The 16,285-nt window shown below is 54.1% G+C and overlaps 2 protein-coding genes and 1 long non-coding RNA gene across 3 annotated transcripts; 2 read left to right on the top strand and 1 right to left on the bottom strand.

Moving 5' to 3' along the window:
* Positions 1-609: 609 nt before the first annotated feature.
* On the bottom strand, positions 610-2,369 carry LOC105871126 (uncharacterized). The gene is made up of 2 exons (XR_001153900.3): positions 1,911-2,369; positions 610-721 (listed from the first exon to the last, which is right to left on the bottom strand). It is a non-coding gene; the product is annotated as an uncharacterized LOC105871126 (long non-coding RNA).
* A 174-nt stretch (positions 2,370-2,543) lies between these two features.
* On the top strand, positions 2,544-9,769 carry MAPK3 (mitogen-activated protein kinase 3). The gene is made up of 9 exons (XM_012764318.3): positions 2,544-2,727; positions 3,730-3,912; positions 5,739-5,928; positions 6,112-6,228; positions 6,518-6,632; positions 7,362-7,493; positions 7,660-7,769; positions 7,855-8,008; positions 9,186-9,769. Exons 1-8 carry the CDS (start codon positions 2,555-2,557, stop codon positions 7,975-7,977), a joined length of 1,143 nt encoding a protein of 380 aa, XP_012619772.1. The 5' UTR covers positions 2,544-2,554; the 3' UTR covers positions 7,978-8,008; positions 9,186-9,769.
* A 63-nt stretch (positions 9,770-9,832) lies between these two features.
* Positions 9,833-16,230, top strand: GDPD3 (glycerophosphodiester phosphodiesterase domain containing 3). Its single transcript, XM_012764319.3, has 10 exons — positions 9,833-10,562; positions 10,842-10,884; positions 11,126-11,261; positions 11,350-11,395; positions 11,524-11,642; positions 11,722-11,811; positions 12,156-12,289; positions 13,908-13,967; positions 14,076-14,127; positions 16,028-16,230. The coding sequence occupies exons 1-10, from the start codon at positions 10,424-10,426 to the stop codon at positions 16,163-16,165; spliced, it is 957 nt and encodes a 318-aa protein (XP_012619773.1). The 5' UTR covers positions 9,833-10,423; the 3' UTR covers positions 16,166-16,230.
* The last annotated feature ends 55 nt before the right edge of the window (positions 16,231-16,285 follow it).

The raw sequence follows: 16,285 nt of genomic DNA, 5'->3' as shown, positions 1-16,285 counted from the left end.
GGTGGCGCATGCCTGTAGTCCCAGCTACTTGGGAGGCTGAGGGCAGGAGGATCACTTGAGCCCAGGAGTTTGAGGTTGCTGTGAGCTAGGCTGACGCCACAGCACTCTAGCCCTGGCAACAGAGTGAGACTCTGTCTCAAAAAAAAAAAAGAATGCTTATACCAGAGAGAGATATTTGGGCATCTCAAATATTCTATAATATATGAAGAAAGTTCCCAAGAAACGATAAAGAGGGTTTTTTGTTTTTCTTTTAAAAAAGAAACAGTCAGGGCCAGGCGGTGGCTCACGCCTGTAATCCTAGCATTGTGGAGGCTGATGCGAGTGGATCGCTTAAGGTCCGGAGTTCGAAACCAGCCTGAGCGAGACCCTGTCTTTACTAAAAATAGAAAGAAACTAATGGACCAACTAAAAAATATATATATATAAAAAAATTAGCCGGGCATGGTGGCGCATGCCTGTAGTCCCAGCTACTTCAGAGGCTGAGGCAGAAAGATTGCTTGAGCCCAGGAGTTTGAGGTTGCTGTGAGCTAGGCTGACGCCACGGCACTCACTCTAGCCTGAGCAACAAAGTGAGACTCTGTCTCAAAAAAAAAAAAAAACAGTCAGTACTTAAATCTTGATAATTTTTTTAATGTGTTCTGAGCCCTCATCCTGCACACACACTGGCTGGTTGAGTTAGTTGACATGGGAATGTTCATTTGTGCTCTTCGATGTGCCGGACCTTGAAATCACAGAAAGATAAGAAATGATTTAATATTTAGTCTGAGTAGCTCCAAAGGACAGAGCTCAACCAAATAGGAGCTATTAGAAAAACTTTAAGAATGCAGTGGGCTGTGAGGTAGGTAATGAGCTACCAGGCAGGGAAAATGATTCCCATCCAGGCCTCTATGGAAATACCAACCTCAGCCACTAGAGGGGAACCTCAGTCGCACTCTCTAAATGAGCCTCCGCAGCAAGAGGTGGCAGGCTCCTCCCCGCACACAGCCGTCCTGTGCCGGGAAACACTCCCACTCAAGAAACCTGGCTCCATGATGAACTTTTGTGGTGTATTCTCTGAGTCACTATCATCTCCCACAGTTGCAAAATGATCTGGCAAAAGCCCCTCAAAGGCTTTTACACTTACTGAGTAACATCTAAACTCCTTGCCAGAATCCATGGCCTTCCTCCATCTGGCCCCAACCTACCCCTCCAGCCTCAACCCCCTTCACCATTTCCACTGCAGCCACACGGGACAGGTCACGCTCCTGCCTCCACGCCTTGGCTCCTGTGCCCTTCCCTTGATGGCTTTCCTGGATCACAGCCTTCTGCAGCCCTCCTGCTTTTTCAACGACTCAAACACCACCTCCATTACTCTCTCCTCACTTCTCTAAGAAAGATTGATCTTGCCCACCCCTGAGCTCACACACCATATAGTAAGTCCTTCTATCTTGTATTAAATTGAATTACGCAAGTGCATCTTGTCTCTTCGATAGATTAGAACCTCCACGAGAGGCCAGCAGGTCATTTGCCTTGGGTAACACAGCCAGGAAGTGGCAAAGATGGGATTCCAAACCAGGCACTCTGGCTCCAGAGAGTTCTTGCTCTTAACCACGAATTCATACTCTGAAATACCCTGTCTTCAGCCACAGTGCCTAGCTCAGAGCTTGGCACATGGTGCCATTCAGTGGTTTGTCAAATGAATAACTAAAAATATCATTGATCTAATGAACACCTCCTGAACCTTCACTGACCTATGGGCTATTGGAAACCTGCAACTCAGCCTCACTACTCTGAGTTAGAATGCCTGGCTGCGGGTGTCATCATGAGCAATTTCAGAATCCTAATTACTGTTCCATTTCGTCTCTCGATCCGTAATGCATACAAGGACCTAACCCCGGCTTCTCAGGGAGAAACAACACCGCGTTACTTACTGAAGCCTAGGAGCTGTGTGTTTTTGTGAGGCCTCCAGCTCACACCTTCACTGTGAAATGGGAGGGATGGGCTGGACAGTCTGAGGGCCCCTCCTCCAGTTGTCACAGTCTGTGACCTGGGACAGCATAGAATTACTGCCTCTGCGCCAGAAGACATCACTCTGAGTCTCCGCCGTCACCGTTACAGTGACCCTACCCAAGTTAGTTAACCCCACTCCCATATCTTCCATCTGTAAAACCTGATTCATTCATTCCAAAGTAATTTGACCTAGGGTGACGTGGGGCCGCGGCTCTGGTCGGGCACCAGTACTCGTTCTCTGGGCCGCCCGGGGTAAGTCCTTCGCCGTCGAGGGGAGGGCGTGGGCGCCCCCGAAACGGCCCTGCGGAGCCTCGCGGCCACTGGCGCAGCCGGGGCGGGGACCGCCGCACCCGCGGCGGGAAGGCCGGGCGCGCCCGGGCCGGGTCACGTGGCGACCGCGGGCCCGCGCGCCAGCTCCGCGGGGCGCGCGGGGGGCGGGGGCGCGCGGGGGCGGGGCGGGGGCGGGGCCTGGCGCGCGCGGCCCCGCGGGTGACAGGGCGGGCGGGAAGGGGCGGGGCCTCGGGCGGGGCCGCCCGGGGAGGCGGGCGGGAGGGGAGGAGTGGAGATGGCGGCGGCGGCGGCGGCTCAGGGGGGCGGGGGCGGGGAGCCCCGGGGAGCCGATGGGGTCGGCCCGGGGGTCCCGGGGGAGGTGGAGATAGTGAAGGGGCAGCCGTTCGACGTGGGCCCGCGCTACACGGAGCTGCAGTACATCGGCGAGGGCGCGTACGGCATGGTCAGGTGAGGGGGCGTTCCAGGGGAGGGGGCGACTTAGGGGGAGTGGGCTTCGAGGGAGAGGGAGGGGAGAGGCCTGAGTGCTTTCTCGGACGCGGAGACTCGCAACATCTGAGGAGGCAGGGGACTCTGGAGGCTTGGGAGCGTCCCAGGGAGGGGGCCTTTGAGAGCTTTCTGGGGGGGGGCTTGGAGGCTTTGAACCGACCCTTCTGTAATGAAAGGAGGGGCATCTAAGTGGATATGGGGGAGCTGTGGGGGCCTCGGGGACCCTGGAGACAAGGGGTGAGGCACAGAGAATAAGTATCCTCGGGGATGTGATGTCCTTAGGGAAGGGTGGGTGAGGGACGCTTTTTGGGGGAAAGGGTGTCTTGAATTCCCCCGGTGAGGCTGTGCCAGGGAGTTGGGGAGAGAAGAGCGGAGCTCAGGATGGGGCAGGGCTTTGGGTCCCTTGGGAGGGGCCCAGTAAGCGATGAGGGGGCAGGAGTGCCTCGCTGCATCTTCTGGGAGGGGTCTCCTTTCTCCTCCATGTGCTCTGGGCCTCTGCTCCTCTGGGACAGCCCACTGCCCAGGTCCCTCACACCAAGGACCACCTCCCATCTTATCCATTCTCTCCATCCCTCCTACGAGTGCCTCCTCTCAGCATTTGCTTCATCCTCATCCTCTCATCTCCACCCACTGGGCCAGTCTTGGGTTGAAGGAGCCCTTCCTGGGCAGGGCAGAGGAGGGATCAGAGCAACTAGAATGGAAGGGGATTGAGGAGAGGGGAAGTCAGTGAGCGGTCAGGCTCTTCCTCTGTTTATGAAGTCACCGAAGGGCTGCCTGGCTGGTCCCCAGCTTTCTCCCTGGAGATCCCAGGCCTTCACAGCAGGAAGGAACCAGCATTGTTTATGACTTGGCCAGAGCTTTCTCTTGCTCCCTCCCCTCCGTGGCCAAGGCCTGGGTGGGGCCACCAGGCCTGGACTCCCCCTTTGTAATGCCACACCAGCAGCATGTCTCTGGCCCTCTCAGCTCAGCTTATGACCACGTGCGAAAGATTCGAGTGGCCATCAAGAAGATCAGCCCCTTCGAGCATCAGACATACTGCCAGCGCACTCTACGAGAGATCCAGATCTTGCTGCGATTCCGTCATGAGAATGTCATTGGCATCCGAGACATTCTGCGAGCACCCACCCTGGAGGCCATGCGGGATGTGTATCCTTCACCTTGGCCAGATGGCTGGCCAGGCACAGCTTCAGAGCTGGGCTGGGGAACACTGGCTTTCTTTCTGTTTCCATCTTCCCTACCACCCTCCAAAACAAACCCAGTAAAAGAAACTTTCCAGCTGAGGAGAGGCCAGAGTGTAACAGGGCTTGGAGGTCTCAGATGAATCCTGGCCTGCTGCAGCCAGGCAGAGTGACCTTGGACAAGTTGGTTCTCTGCTCCCTGCCTCAGTGGGGCAGCTGGGCAAGATAGTCTTTATGGGAGCTTTGTCTTCTGACATCTGTAGTTCTGAGACATGATCCAGTTTATGTCCACAACCAGTTCTTGCTTAACAAACTGATGATTCTTTCCTCTCTGGGTCCCCAGACTAGAATGAAGGCGGGGAAAAAGAAAACTGCCTTTTCTTGAGGTCCTCCTGTGTGTCAGGTGCCATGTGTGCCAAGTGCTTTGACGTTTCTTATTCTACCTCCCAGCTGCCCTATGAGATGGCTTCATCAGCTCCATTTCAAAGATAAGGAAATCGAGTCCCAGAAGTCTAAAATCAAGTGTTTCTGTTGCTGCCTGCTCCCCTCCCCCAGATGGGAATTTGTCCTTTCTCTGGGACTTCCCACTCAGAGCCCCACCTAATCACCTGTAGACATGCACCTTGCCCAGGGAGGGACAGCCTAGCCTTTTCTGCCCTCTCTCAATATTGCTTTCCTAGTTCATTGTCCACTTCCTGCCTGGCTCTGTTGTTGGCACCTTGCAAAACCCATCACCTCTTCCCTATCCTGCCCACTGCTGCCAGTCCCAGTCCTCCACCCAAGAGAAGGGATTGGTACTACAGAGTCTGCAGCCCCCACCACAAATTGGACAGGAAATCTCCATACTCACCCCCAACTGGCTGTGTGACCTTAAGCAAGTCACTGCATTCGCACTGGGACTCCCCATCTATAAAACAGTTGGTCAAGATGTTCCCTAAAGACCCTTTTAAGGCTGACTCTAAAAGGCAGTCCTGACTTATTCTTCCAGAGACAAGCCAAATGGCATTTATTTATTTATTTATGTTTAATGTGTGTTTTATCTTCAAATATGAAAAGACATTTACTCCTCTATCTCCTGATGTATGGCCAAGCATTCTTCCTTGAGTAGGAGTGTGCTGTTGGGAGTGTCTCCTCATTTTTCTTGCACAAACCATTACCATAAGGCAGGCATTTTATTTTTAAGCAAACATTGCATGCCAGATGGTGTTCGTGCATTATCTCATTTAAATCCCTCAACAGCCGTGTGACTCAGGCACTCATATTAGCAATAATAGTTCATGTTTGCTGAGCACTCACAGGGTGCCAAGTGCTGGGCTGGCAGCTTAACGTGGGTCACTTCATCTAGTCTTCACAACCACCCTCTACAGAACAATTATTTTCCCCTACTTTCCAGATGAGGAAGTCAAGGCACAGACAGGTTGAGATCATAAAGCCAGTGAGTAGTAGAGTGGGGATTTCATACATCATTGGGTTAACTCCTGAGCTCTGCTCTTAACTGAAGTTCTCCTGCCTCCCAAGGTTTATTATTACCCCATATCCCCAGTAGGGAAACTGAAGCCACAGAATGAAGTGCCTTGCTGAGGAAGGTACAGCGCCTCAGCTGAGATGCAACAGAGGCTCTGAGCCCTGGTGCTGCATGTAGCCCCTGCCCAGCTCATGATATGGGTTGGCAGATCATTAAGTCCAAGGGGCTCCGGCTAGAGGGGACATGCAGCCTAGTCGCTAGGGCCTGTTTTTCCTTAACCAAGTGCCTCCTACTGCCCCCTGCCCGGGGGTCTCCGGAGCCATGCTCAGCTACATTGTGCAGGACCTGATGGAGACAGACCTGTATAAGTTGCTCAAAAGCCAGCAGCTGAGCAATGACCACATCTGCTACTTCCTCTACCAGATCCTGCGGGGCCTCAAGTATATCCACTCAGCCAACGTGCTCCACCGGGATCTAAAGCCCTCTAACCTGCTCATTAACACCACCTGCGACCTTAAGGTCAGAGGTTGGGCCCCTGTCCCCTTTTCCCCTAGGGTCTGGGGCTTCCAGGTGACCAGTAGGAGCCTCAGGCAGGAGTGCATCACAAGCAAGGGGAACAGTGTGGGCAGAAGCAAGGCAGTGTGAACACGTGGGCTGTGGAAGCCTTGAGCCCAGAGCTCAGCAGCCCGGGTGTGATTCCAGATCTGTGATTTCGGCCTGGCTCGGATTGCTGACCCTGAGCACGACCACACTGGCTTTCTAACGGAATACGTGGCCACACGCTGGTACCGTGCCCCAGAGATCATGCTGAACTCCAAGGTAGGAAAGCTCCCCAGACCCAAAGGGAAGGGGCCAGGTCCCAGGAAGCTCTAGAGCCACCTCTGAGCCAGGTACTGACCCCCATGGCACTGGAAGTCCACCCTGTGGGCCCTGTCACTTCCCTCTAGCACTTGGGCTCTGGAAGAAAGCTGAGCATTGGGTCCTCCAGGCCTCTGCCCTCTGTCTCTCTGGCAGCTGTTGTATCTAGTTTGGAGCTGGTGGCTTAGCCCAGACAACAGGACCCTGTTGAAGCTGGCCCAGGAGCCCACCACTTTCTCCTTCTCCCCAGGGCTACACCAAGTCCATCGACATCTGGTCTGTGGGCTGCATCCTGGCTGAGATGCTCTCCAACCGGCCCATCTTCCCCGGCAAGCACTACCTGGATCAGCTCAACCACATTCTAGGTGAGGGCACCTGGCCAGCTGAGGGGCAGGTATTAGCTTATCTGAGGTGAGATTTCTTGAGGGTCAGAATGAGGGGCACCATCCAATGTGGGACCCCTCCAGCATCTCACAGTAGTTCAGTGAGGTCTGGATACTGTGCATTTGATAGATGGGAAAACAAGGCTAAGCCCCCACCTAAATAAGCATGTGCTAGAGCCAGGGTTTGAGCTAGGTCTGCCTGAATCCAGCCCCTTGCTCTTTTTTTTTTTTTTTTTTTTTTTTTTGAGACAGAGTCTCGCATTGTTGTCTGGGCTAGAGTGAGTGCCATGGCATCAGCCTAGCTCACAGCAACCTCAAACCCCTGGGCTCAAGCAATCCTGCTGCCTCAGCCTCCCAAGTAGCTGGGACTACAGGCATGTGCCACCATGCCTGGCTAATTTTTTCTATATATTAGTTGGCCAATTAATTTCTATTTATAGTAGAGACGGGGTCTTGCTCTTGCTCAGGCTGGTTTCGAACTCCTGACCTCGAGCAATCCACCTGCCTTGGCCTCCCCAGAGTGCTAGGATTACAGGCGTGAGCCACTGTGCCCAGCCAAGCCCCCTTTACCAGCACCCGAGTGGCCTGGAGGTGACGCTGTGAGGGACAGAAGTGAGCTACTGAGCTGGGAGCTCTTGTTCCTGCCTCCTTGCCTGTCTTAGTCCCAGTAGGAGGAGGAGATCTTTCACCAAGTCACCTCCTTATCTGCAGGCATCCTGGGCTCCCCATCCCAGGAGGACCTCAACTGCATCATCAACATGAAGGCCCGAAACTACCTACAGTCTCTGCCCTCCAAGACCAAGGTGGCCTGGGCCAAACTGTTTCCCAAGTCGGACTCCAAAGGTAAGAGAGACAAGGGGGCTGGTATGGCCTAAATGCTGGGTGCAGAGAAGGGTGGGTGACTCAGCAGCCACCTGAGGAGACAGGCCCCTGGGCACAGAGCAGCAAAGTGATGCTTCTAGGAGCTCCTCCAGCCTTCCCTTTGACCCTGACTCCTGTCCTTCCCTAGCCCTTGACCTGCTGGACCGGATGTTAACCTTTAACCCCAACAAACGGATCACAGTGGAGGAAGCACTGGCTCACCCCTACCTAGAGCAGTACTACGACCCGACGGATGAGGTGGGCCAGCCCCCAGCAGCAGGGCAGCGGGAAAGCAGGCCTCCCCCAGCACCTGCCCTGAGCCTCACTGTCTTTGCCACCCCAGCCGGTCGCTGAGGAGCCCTTCACCTTCGACATGGAGCTGGATGATCTACCCAAGGAGCGGCTGAAGGAGCTCATCTTCCAGGAGACAGCCCGCTTCCAGCCTGGGGTGCTGGAGGCCCCCTAACCTGGACAGACGGCCCTGCCCCCTGGGCCTGGTGAGTGTTCCCACGCATATGCTCACCTGACACCAGGGTGCCTGACACGCCTCCACACGGTCACAGGCTTGCGCTGCACCTGTGGCCCATGCGTATGATAGCAACAGAAGTGCCCAGGCCCAGACTTGTGGTCCACCCCGTCCTCCAACCCCAAATATCTCCCACCTGTCAACACACTGCATCTTCTAGCCCCAGTAGCCATTCCAGACATCTTGAGGTCACTGAGGGTGCCTGTCACCCATCTGAGGAGCAGAACCAGGCTTTGGCTCTCCCAATGTGGGCAGAGAGGCAGGTGGGGCTCTGATTTCTTTGGGAGGAGCCCAGTAGCACCCACCCTGACCCAGATGCCAGGCCCCCGCACACCTGCTGCTCAGGGCGGCACATCACACAGCTGTGGGGGACCCCGCTGGGCCTGCCCCCACCTACGCTACCCTGCTTCCCTCCTACAGTCTCTTCCTGTCTTTGGGCAGCTGTGATCTATTAGCAAGAAGGCAGACACACCTGGACTCAAACCCAGGTCTGCCACTCATTAAGCACTGTGTGATATTGTGCAAGACACCTCACCTCTCTGCATCCCCATTTAGAGACAGTTCTAATACAGAGAGCAAGCAGTGAGAGAACTCTAAACATTGTTCTAATAGGCTTACATGTATTAATTCATTTAATCCTTACAGCATTACCTCGAGATAGGTACTATTGTTATCTCCACTGGCTGGCCACAGTGGCCCACATCTGTAATCCCAACACTTTGGGAGGCCAAGGTGGGAGGATCACTTGAGGCCAGGAGTTCAAGACTGGTCTGGGCAACATAGCAAGACCCATTTCTACAAAAAAATTAAAAAATTAGCCAGGTGTGGTGGTACACACTACTTGGGAGATCCCAGCTACTTGGGAGGCTGAGGCAGGAGGATCACTTGAGCCCAGGAGTTTGAGGCTGCAATGAGCTATGATAACGCTACTGTACTCCAGCCTGAGCAACAAAGCAAGACCTCATCTCTAAAAATATATATGAATATACAAAATATATAAAAATATGTAATTATCTGATTTATAGATAAGGAAACTAAGATGCATCTTATCCAGCTGTGAGGATGAAAAGAGGGACATTGAGGTCAGGGCTTTATCAGGTCCTCTCATGAGTATTAACGATTCCTTCCCTGCCTGTCTTTTCCTTTAGGTCCTGCTTCCTGCCTGCCCCTCTCCCGCCAGACTGTTAGAAATGGACACTGTGCCCAGCCCAGGCCCCAGAGGCCCAGGCCGGCCCAGAGGGTGGACCTAGCCACCTTCTCTCCCTTTGCTCAGGCCTCCTGCTTCAAGCAGGCCAAGGAGTCCCTCACCCCCTCCCCCTGGGGCCCGAGGGCTCAAGTGGCCCCAAAGCGAATCTCCCTCTGCTGCTCTGCCTTCACCCACCCCAGCTATCCCAGTCTGGTAGTTCTGGAATGGAAGGGCTCTGGCTGCCCCAGGACCCACTGAGGGGTCGGGGCACTGAGTAAGGACTCAGGGCAAGCCCAGCCCCACTCATCTCATTAAAACCCACCTTGTTTCCCTGAAGGAACATTCCTAAGTCTCAAGGGCTAGTATCCCTGAGGAGTAGGGCCAGGCCCAAACCCCCTCCCCTCAAAGCTGCCACATTTAACGCCCTTGCTGCTTCTGTGTGTGGGTGAGCGGGAGTGAAGCTGGGGGTACGTGGAGCACCCGGTGCCCCCTGTCCACCTCCCTGTGCCTGTATCTAATATATAAATATAGAGATGTGTATACGGATGGTCATGGCTCTGTCTGTGTTTTCCGATGCCCCGACCCTAACCCTTGCTGCTTTGAGGACTGACCAGCCCAGCTGCTGCCCAGCTGTGGCTGTACATGATCCCAGTGGTTCCCAGCTGGCCAGGGTTGAGGATGGGGGTGAAAGGAGCTCCAGACTCCTGGAAAGAGTGGGGTGGGGTCAGTTTTCCCCTTAGTCACTGTCCTCTCCCCTCTCTTATGGCTTCCTGTCTGACTGGCTGGGGGTGATTTGGGGGTGACTCAGGGGCACCCTACACACTCCCAGATTCTCTGGAATAGCAAGGGATAGGTGTGTTATATACCCTGGCCACAGCACTAGTGGGTGTGGGGAAGGCCACAACAGACCTGGTTGGGGGAACTTTATTCCTGCCAGGTGGCCAAGGATGGAGGGGTGCTGGGGCCTGTGAAGGGCCTGGGAGTGTGAGGGCCAGGGCTGCCTGCCTATTCTGCTTCCACCCTGGCTCCAGCTGAGCCCCGCAGCCTGGCTTCTCTCCAGCAGCAGGCTCAGCAGGTCCCAGGGGTGTGGCGGTGGCCAGTACAAGAGCCAGCCCACACCGGCTAGGCAGGCAGCGAGGCAGCACAGTCCTCCTTGGAGACTGCTGAGCTTGTGGCTGCGGGAGCCACGGGATTGTGGCCATGAGTTCCCTGTTGTATTACGCCCTGCCCACCCTGGGCAGCTATGTCATGCTGTCCATCTTCTTCTTACGCCGGCCTCGCCTGCTGCACACGCCCTGGGCTTCAGCCTATCGGGTCCGCCTGGGCGCCCACCGAGGAGGTGAGCTGGGTAGGAGAGGGAAGGGAGGGGCTGGCAGGGATGGGGTGAAGTGAGGATGGCAAGACAGGTACCAAGGTGGACAGCAAAGAAAGGTTAGTCCATGGGCGGGTTGCCAGAAACAGGGCAAGGACCAAAGCAGGAGAGCAAGGTGGCAGGGCAGGGGATGGATAGGGAGGGAGAGTCTGGCTCAACCAGCAGTAACTGGGAAGAGGAGGCCAGTGAGAGGAAGGTGACTAGGCCAGTCCAGGCCCCAGGGACCCACCCAGCTATCCCATACAGGATCTGGAGAGCGGCTGGAGCACACCATGGAGGCCATGGAGAAGTGAGTGTACCTGCCCCCAGTCCAGTTGCCATGTAAGGTTGTGCTGGTTGTGCACTGCATCATACCAAGGGTTCCTGTGACTGGAGTACCCTGGAAGTGAGCCTGCACATCCCACAGTGAAGTCTGCACACCTCCCCCATTCCCCTACATACCTCCCCACCAACCTGCAGTCTGGCCAATCCCAGTCTCCCCCTGCCCCCGCCCCTCCCCCACTGCTTCCCACTGACCTTTGCTCCCATAGCTCCATGACCCAGCGAGCTGACCTTCTAGAGCTAGACTGCCAGCTGACAAGGGATGGAGTGGTGGTGGTGTCACATGATGAGAACCTGTTACGCCAGTCAGGCCAGAATAAGGATGTGAGCAGCCTGGACTTTGAGGTGGGCCTCGCCCTGACCCCCACCCCCACCCAGAGAGTTGCCACATTTCCATGTGTGCCTCTAGTGATGTGCTTCCTGCCCTCCCCAGGACCTGCCCCTCTACAAGGAGGAGCTGGAGATTTACTTCTCACCAGGTGAGAGCAAGGGCTGTGAGCCATGGCCAAGCCGGGCCCACCTTCCCCAGACTCCTGCCTTGGCTTCCCACCCCCAGCCCTCCATTCCTCCTCTGATCTCTCATCCCACAACCGCCACCCCACCCCAGGCCACTTTGCTCACGGGTCAGACCGGCGCATGGTGAGTCTGGAGAACACGTTCCAGAGGTTCCCAAGGACACCCATGAGCTTGGAGGTCAAAGAGGAGAATGACGAGCTCATTCACAAGGTGGGGCTGCAGGCAGAGGGGACAGTGGCCCCGCTGGAGAGAGGCCTGGCTTCCTCTCACCTGCATCTCCTCCTCCCAGATAGCAAGCCTGGTCAGGCGCTATGACCGCAATGAAATCTCCATCTGGGCCTCAGAGAAGAGCACAGTTATGAAGAAGTGCAAGGCTGCCGTGAGTCCCTGTCCCTCCCGCTCCAGGGTCCCCTCCTCCCAGGAGCCAGAGCCCTGAGGGGCCTGAGCTAGAAGAGTCTGGGAGGGTTCTGGAGGAACTGGCCCTTGAGCAGGGTCTCCCAGGGTAGAATTTGGAGAGGTGGCTGGTGAGGGAGTGAGCAACCACATGGTGGTGCCAACAAGGAAGCCACATTTAGGCCTCTAACACTGGGCCAAGATGTGACTTTGATCATGCCGTTAGTGGGACCTCCTGAACATCCACCCCCACTCCCCTGCAGCTCACACCTCCTCTCTGCTTCCCCAAGAGCAGATTGATCTCTTTCTCACCCTCTCCTTTCTCCCCAGAATGCTGAGATGCCACAGTCCCTCACGGTGAGCAGAGCACTGTGGGTGCTACTGCTCTATTACCTGGGGCTGCTGCCTTTCATCCCCATCCCGGAGAAGTTCTTCTTCTGCTTCCTGCCCACCATCATCAACAGGTACCAGGGTGGGGCAGGACCTCAGAAAAACACCCTCCCAAGCCCATTGCTCAGGATCCCCATGGGGGAGGAGTCCTTCTCTCCCCAGCTCCCTGGATCCCCTCCAAGATAACCCCCAAGGCCCTTTGAACACAGTGGTTCTTCCCCAGCATTTGTGAATACGTGTGAAATTATACACAGCTGTGTACTGACAAGGAGTTTCAGGGTAACGCATTCATTTATTCACCCGAATTCATCCAACAGTTATTGAATGTCTCCGCTGTTCCAGCAAATAAGTTATACTAGTAAATAGACCGATGAGGGTAGGGTGAGGCCCCGGGTGAGCTTATAGTCTGGCCGGAGAGACAGGTACTATAATAACTCTTTATAGTGTGGCTCTCTCAACTCTCAGAAGGAAAAAGCCAGCCTTCTCCTGCAGGGAGACAGGGATTAACAAAGTAACAGCTGGGTAAAGTATCAGGAATTTGGATACTTCCTAGCTTTCAGGCCTGACCTCGCCCTTTGCTTTCTAACAACTTCTATGCATGATCCCCTGGGCTCTCTGTCTACTCCTTTCTGTTGTCATGAGAGAATCTCCCACCCAGCCCCCTCAATCCCTTGCTACAAAGAGATCATTATACTAAAAGCTTTGTGTAGGTAACTTTCTTTTTCTTTTTCTTTTCTTTTCTTTTTTTTTTTTTTTTGAGATAGCATCTCACTGTAGCCCTGGCTGGAGTGCAGTGGTATAATCATAGCTTGCTGCAGCCTTGAATTACTGGGCTCAAGTGATCCTCCTGCCTCAGCCTCTCAAAGTAACTAGAACTATAAGCATGAGCCACCACACCTGGCAAATTTTTTAAAATTTTTTTGTAGAGACAAGATTTCACTCTGTTGCCCAGGCTGGTCTAGAACTCCTGGGCTCAAGCCATCCTCTCGCCTGGGCCTCCCAGTGTGCTGACATTACAGGCGTGAGCCCCTGTGCCCAGCTGCCGTGACTTTTTATACAGGACTTGTAAAGTGTTTTTACATCTTTTGGTTTATTTGATCTTTACCTTGCAGCACCTCCAGGAAGTGTGGAAATCATGTTCCCCATGGTAGCCATGGAGATTCTGAGGCTCAGAGAGGTTCTGTAATTTGTCCAAGGTCATACAGCTAGAAGTATAGAGCCCAGGTCTGCCCTGGGTCTTCCTCCAAAGCCTACCCTGGGACAACATAAAGAGCCTCTAAAGGCACCCTGAAGTGGGATAATTAGGGGCGAGTAGCTGAACCATGAAGTGCTGTCTGGTCTCAAGCTGGCCAGACCCAACCAGGAGGCCCTCCATAGTGGGTGTCCAGCTTTGGAATCAAGCTGGGTCCTGGTCCTGGCCCTAACCCCACCACTGCTTTGCTTTGTGACTGGCAAGTCACCTTAGCTCTCTAAGACTCAGTTTCCTTAACAGTAAAATGGCGAGGGGAGGGGCACATCCTCAAAGCATGGATATTAGAGTAAGGTCTCACTGAACAGTGGGTGAATTGTTCATTTGGGCAGCTACAAAGTTTCTTCTGGGGGGGTAGGGTTACACTGGTCAGGAGGTCACTATTACCCCTGCGATGACAGAGGCAGACCTGAAGGGCTGACCCTTCCCCCATCTCTCCACAGGACCTATTTTCCATTTCCCTGCTCTTGGCTGAACCAGCTGGCAGCTACGGTTTCCAAATGGTGAGCTGAGCAACAAGGTTAGATGGAGAATCCCTTAGAGACTTGCCACTGCCCTTCTCTGTCCCATCTCATTGTTGCCTTTGTCACCCACCCAACCCTGACCTGCAGGGTCATCATGAGGAAGAGTCTGATTCGCCACTTGGAGGAGCGTGGGGTGCAGGTGAGGTCAGACTGCCACTCCTGCAGCACATAGGATTGGTAGCAGGGTCCAGTCCCAGTCTGCCACTAACGAGCTGGATAACTTGGGCAGGTCACTCACCTTCTGAGTCTCAGTTTCTTCGTCTGCAAAATGGGGAGAATGTTATATTTAATTCTTTGGGATATGTAACTGGTACTCAGTAAGGGCATGATAAACATTAGCTATGATGTTGAGGATGATGTATTGAACCTACTATCCTGATCCCTGCTAGGGAGGCTAGGGAAGGACCAGAACAGGGACAGCCCAGGCCCAGCACCACCCCCTTCCCTGAGCATCAGCTTTGACCAGGTCATTTAATTAGTAAAGCTTTGTTGAGAATGTTCCAGGCACTGTGGTACTGAGGAAGGGAGCTTAGCATCAAGGGCAGGAGAAGAAATGAAGTTGTCATTGCAAGGGCAACGAGTGGGCTCAGAGGCCTTCTGGAAGTAGTGAGGGGTGAGCAGCCATATGAAGGATGGGAGGAAGCTGGCTCTGGGGGAAGGAAGGGAGAACATCTCAGCCAGGAGCCCCAGCATGTGTGACTGCTGGGGGAGCCGGCAGAGGGGCTGAGAGGGGCCCCCAGGCTGCAGCCTGGAGGAAGTAGCCCAGGGGAGCTAGAGAAGGCAGCAGAGGCTGAGGCTGGCCCGTGGACTTCAGCCCAGAGGGAAGGGAAGCTTTTGCGGGTCTGAAGCAATGGAGAGACCCAATCCAGTTAAGGTTTTCTGAGTGAACAACATGTGGAGAAGAGATTGTGGGGACAGCTGTGGAAGCAGAGTCTCATTAGCAGGCGATGCTGCCACTGACAGGACTTGGCTCCGGGCGGCAGCAGTGGGGATGGATGGCCTCACAGACAGGCCAGGCCAGGCTGCTGATTGGCTGTGGGGGGAGTGCGGCATGGCATGACAGAGTTCTTTCAGCTCAGCCCTCTCTCTCCTCACATCTTCACCACGAAGCTGAAGGTGTGGGCCACCGCTCTCATTTGTCAAATTAGGAATTGAGGCCAGGTGTGATGGCTCACACCTGTAATCCCAGCACTGTGGGAGGCCGAGGTGGGAGGATTGTTTGAGATCAGGAGTTCGAAACCAGCCTGAGCAAGAGTGAGACCCCATCTCTACAAAAAATAGACGCAGGCATAGTGGCATGGTGGTGCGCCTGGAGTCTTAGCTGCTCGCAAGGCTGAGGCAGGAGGCTCACTTGAGCCCAGGAGTTTGAGGTTGCAGTGAGCCATGATGATGCCACTGCACTCTAGCCCAGGTGACAGAGTGAGACCCTGTCTCAGAAAAAGAAAAGAATTGAGAGATCAAGAAACTTGTCTGGGATAAAAATACTATCTCCATCTACCTTGGTGCCCACAGGAGAAGACTCAGGAAGGCAGGGAAGGCAGACACAGGGCAGGCTGGGAGGTACTGGTGTGCTGGTACATGGTCAACAACTGGTTCTCCAGGAGGAAAAAAATAAAAGCCCTGATTTGAGCATGGATTTCCCTCATTTAAATACTCCCACTTTGGCCAATTTCAGGCTACCAACATGAGCTCACCAAATGCAGAATGGGAAGAGACATGGGGTAACACATCATTACACGGTATTTCCTTCCTACAGCTGCAGCAGACATATAACCTCAAGAACATAAGTTATAATTAGAAAGTGATAAGTTTTGAGTATTTATTACCTGTGTTGTTAATATAAGTTTACATATAATTTAATTTTTAATTATGGCTGGGTTTAATAACCACTTTGCAAAATTCCTGAAAATTTAACAATCAGCTCCAGCATAACCACTGCTGGGAGGTCTCCATGGAGGAGGAGTGCTCCCACCAGCTACATGTAAGGGGAAGTCCCAAGTACAATTGTTTGGAAACTACAAGCTCCACTCCCTGCTCAGGTGGTCTTTTGGTGCCTTAATGAAGAGTCGGATTTTGAAGTGGCCTTCAGCCTGGGAGCCACAGGTGTCATGACCGATTATCCCACAGCTCTGCGGCGCTACCTGGACAACCACAGACCAACTGCCCATGCCTCTTAAGTCCAGAGGCCCCCACCTCTCCTCTGTTTCTCTTCCTGAAAAATAAATATTTGTTTTTTCAGTTACATCATTGTGCTTGGGGTGAAGGGTGGGGGTCGTCCTGAAGACTTCAAGGATGGA

Source organism: Microcebus murinus, chromosome 19, assembly GCF_040939455.1.
Source record: "Microcebus murinus isolate Inina chromosome 19, M.murinus_Inina_mat1.0, whole genome shotgun sequence".
NCBI classification, from domain to species: domain Eukaryota; kingdom Metazoa; phylum Chordata; class Mammalia; order Primates; family Cheirogaleidae; genus Microcebus; species Microcebus murinus.
This window is presented reverse-complemented; position numbering and strand designations above follow the sequence as displayed.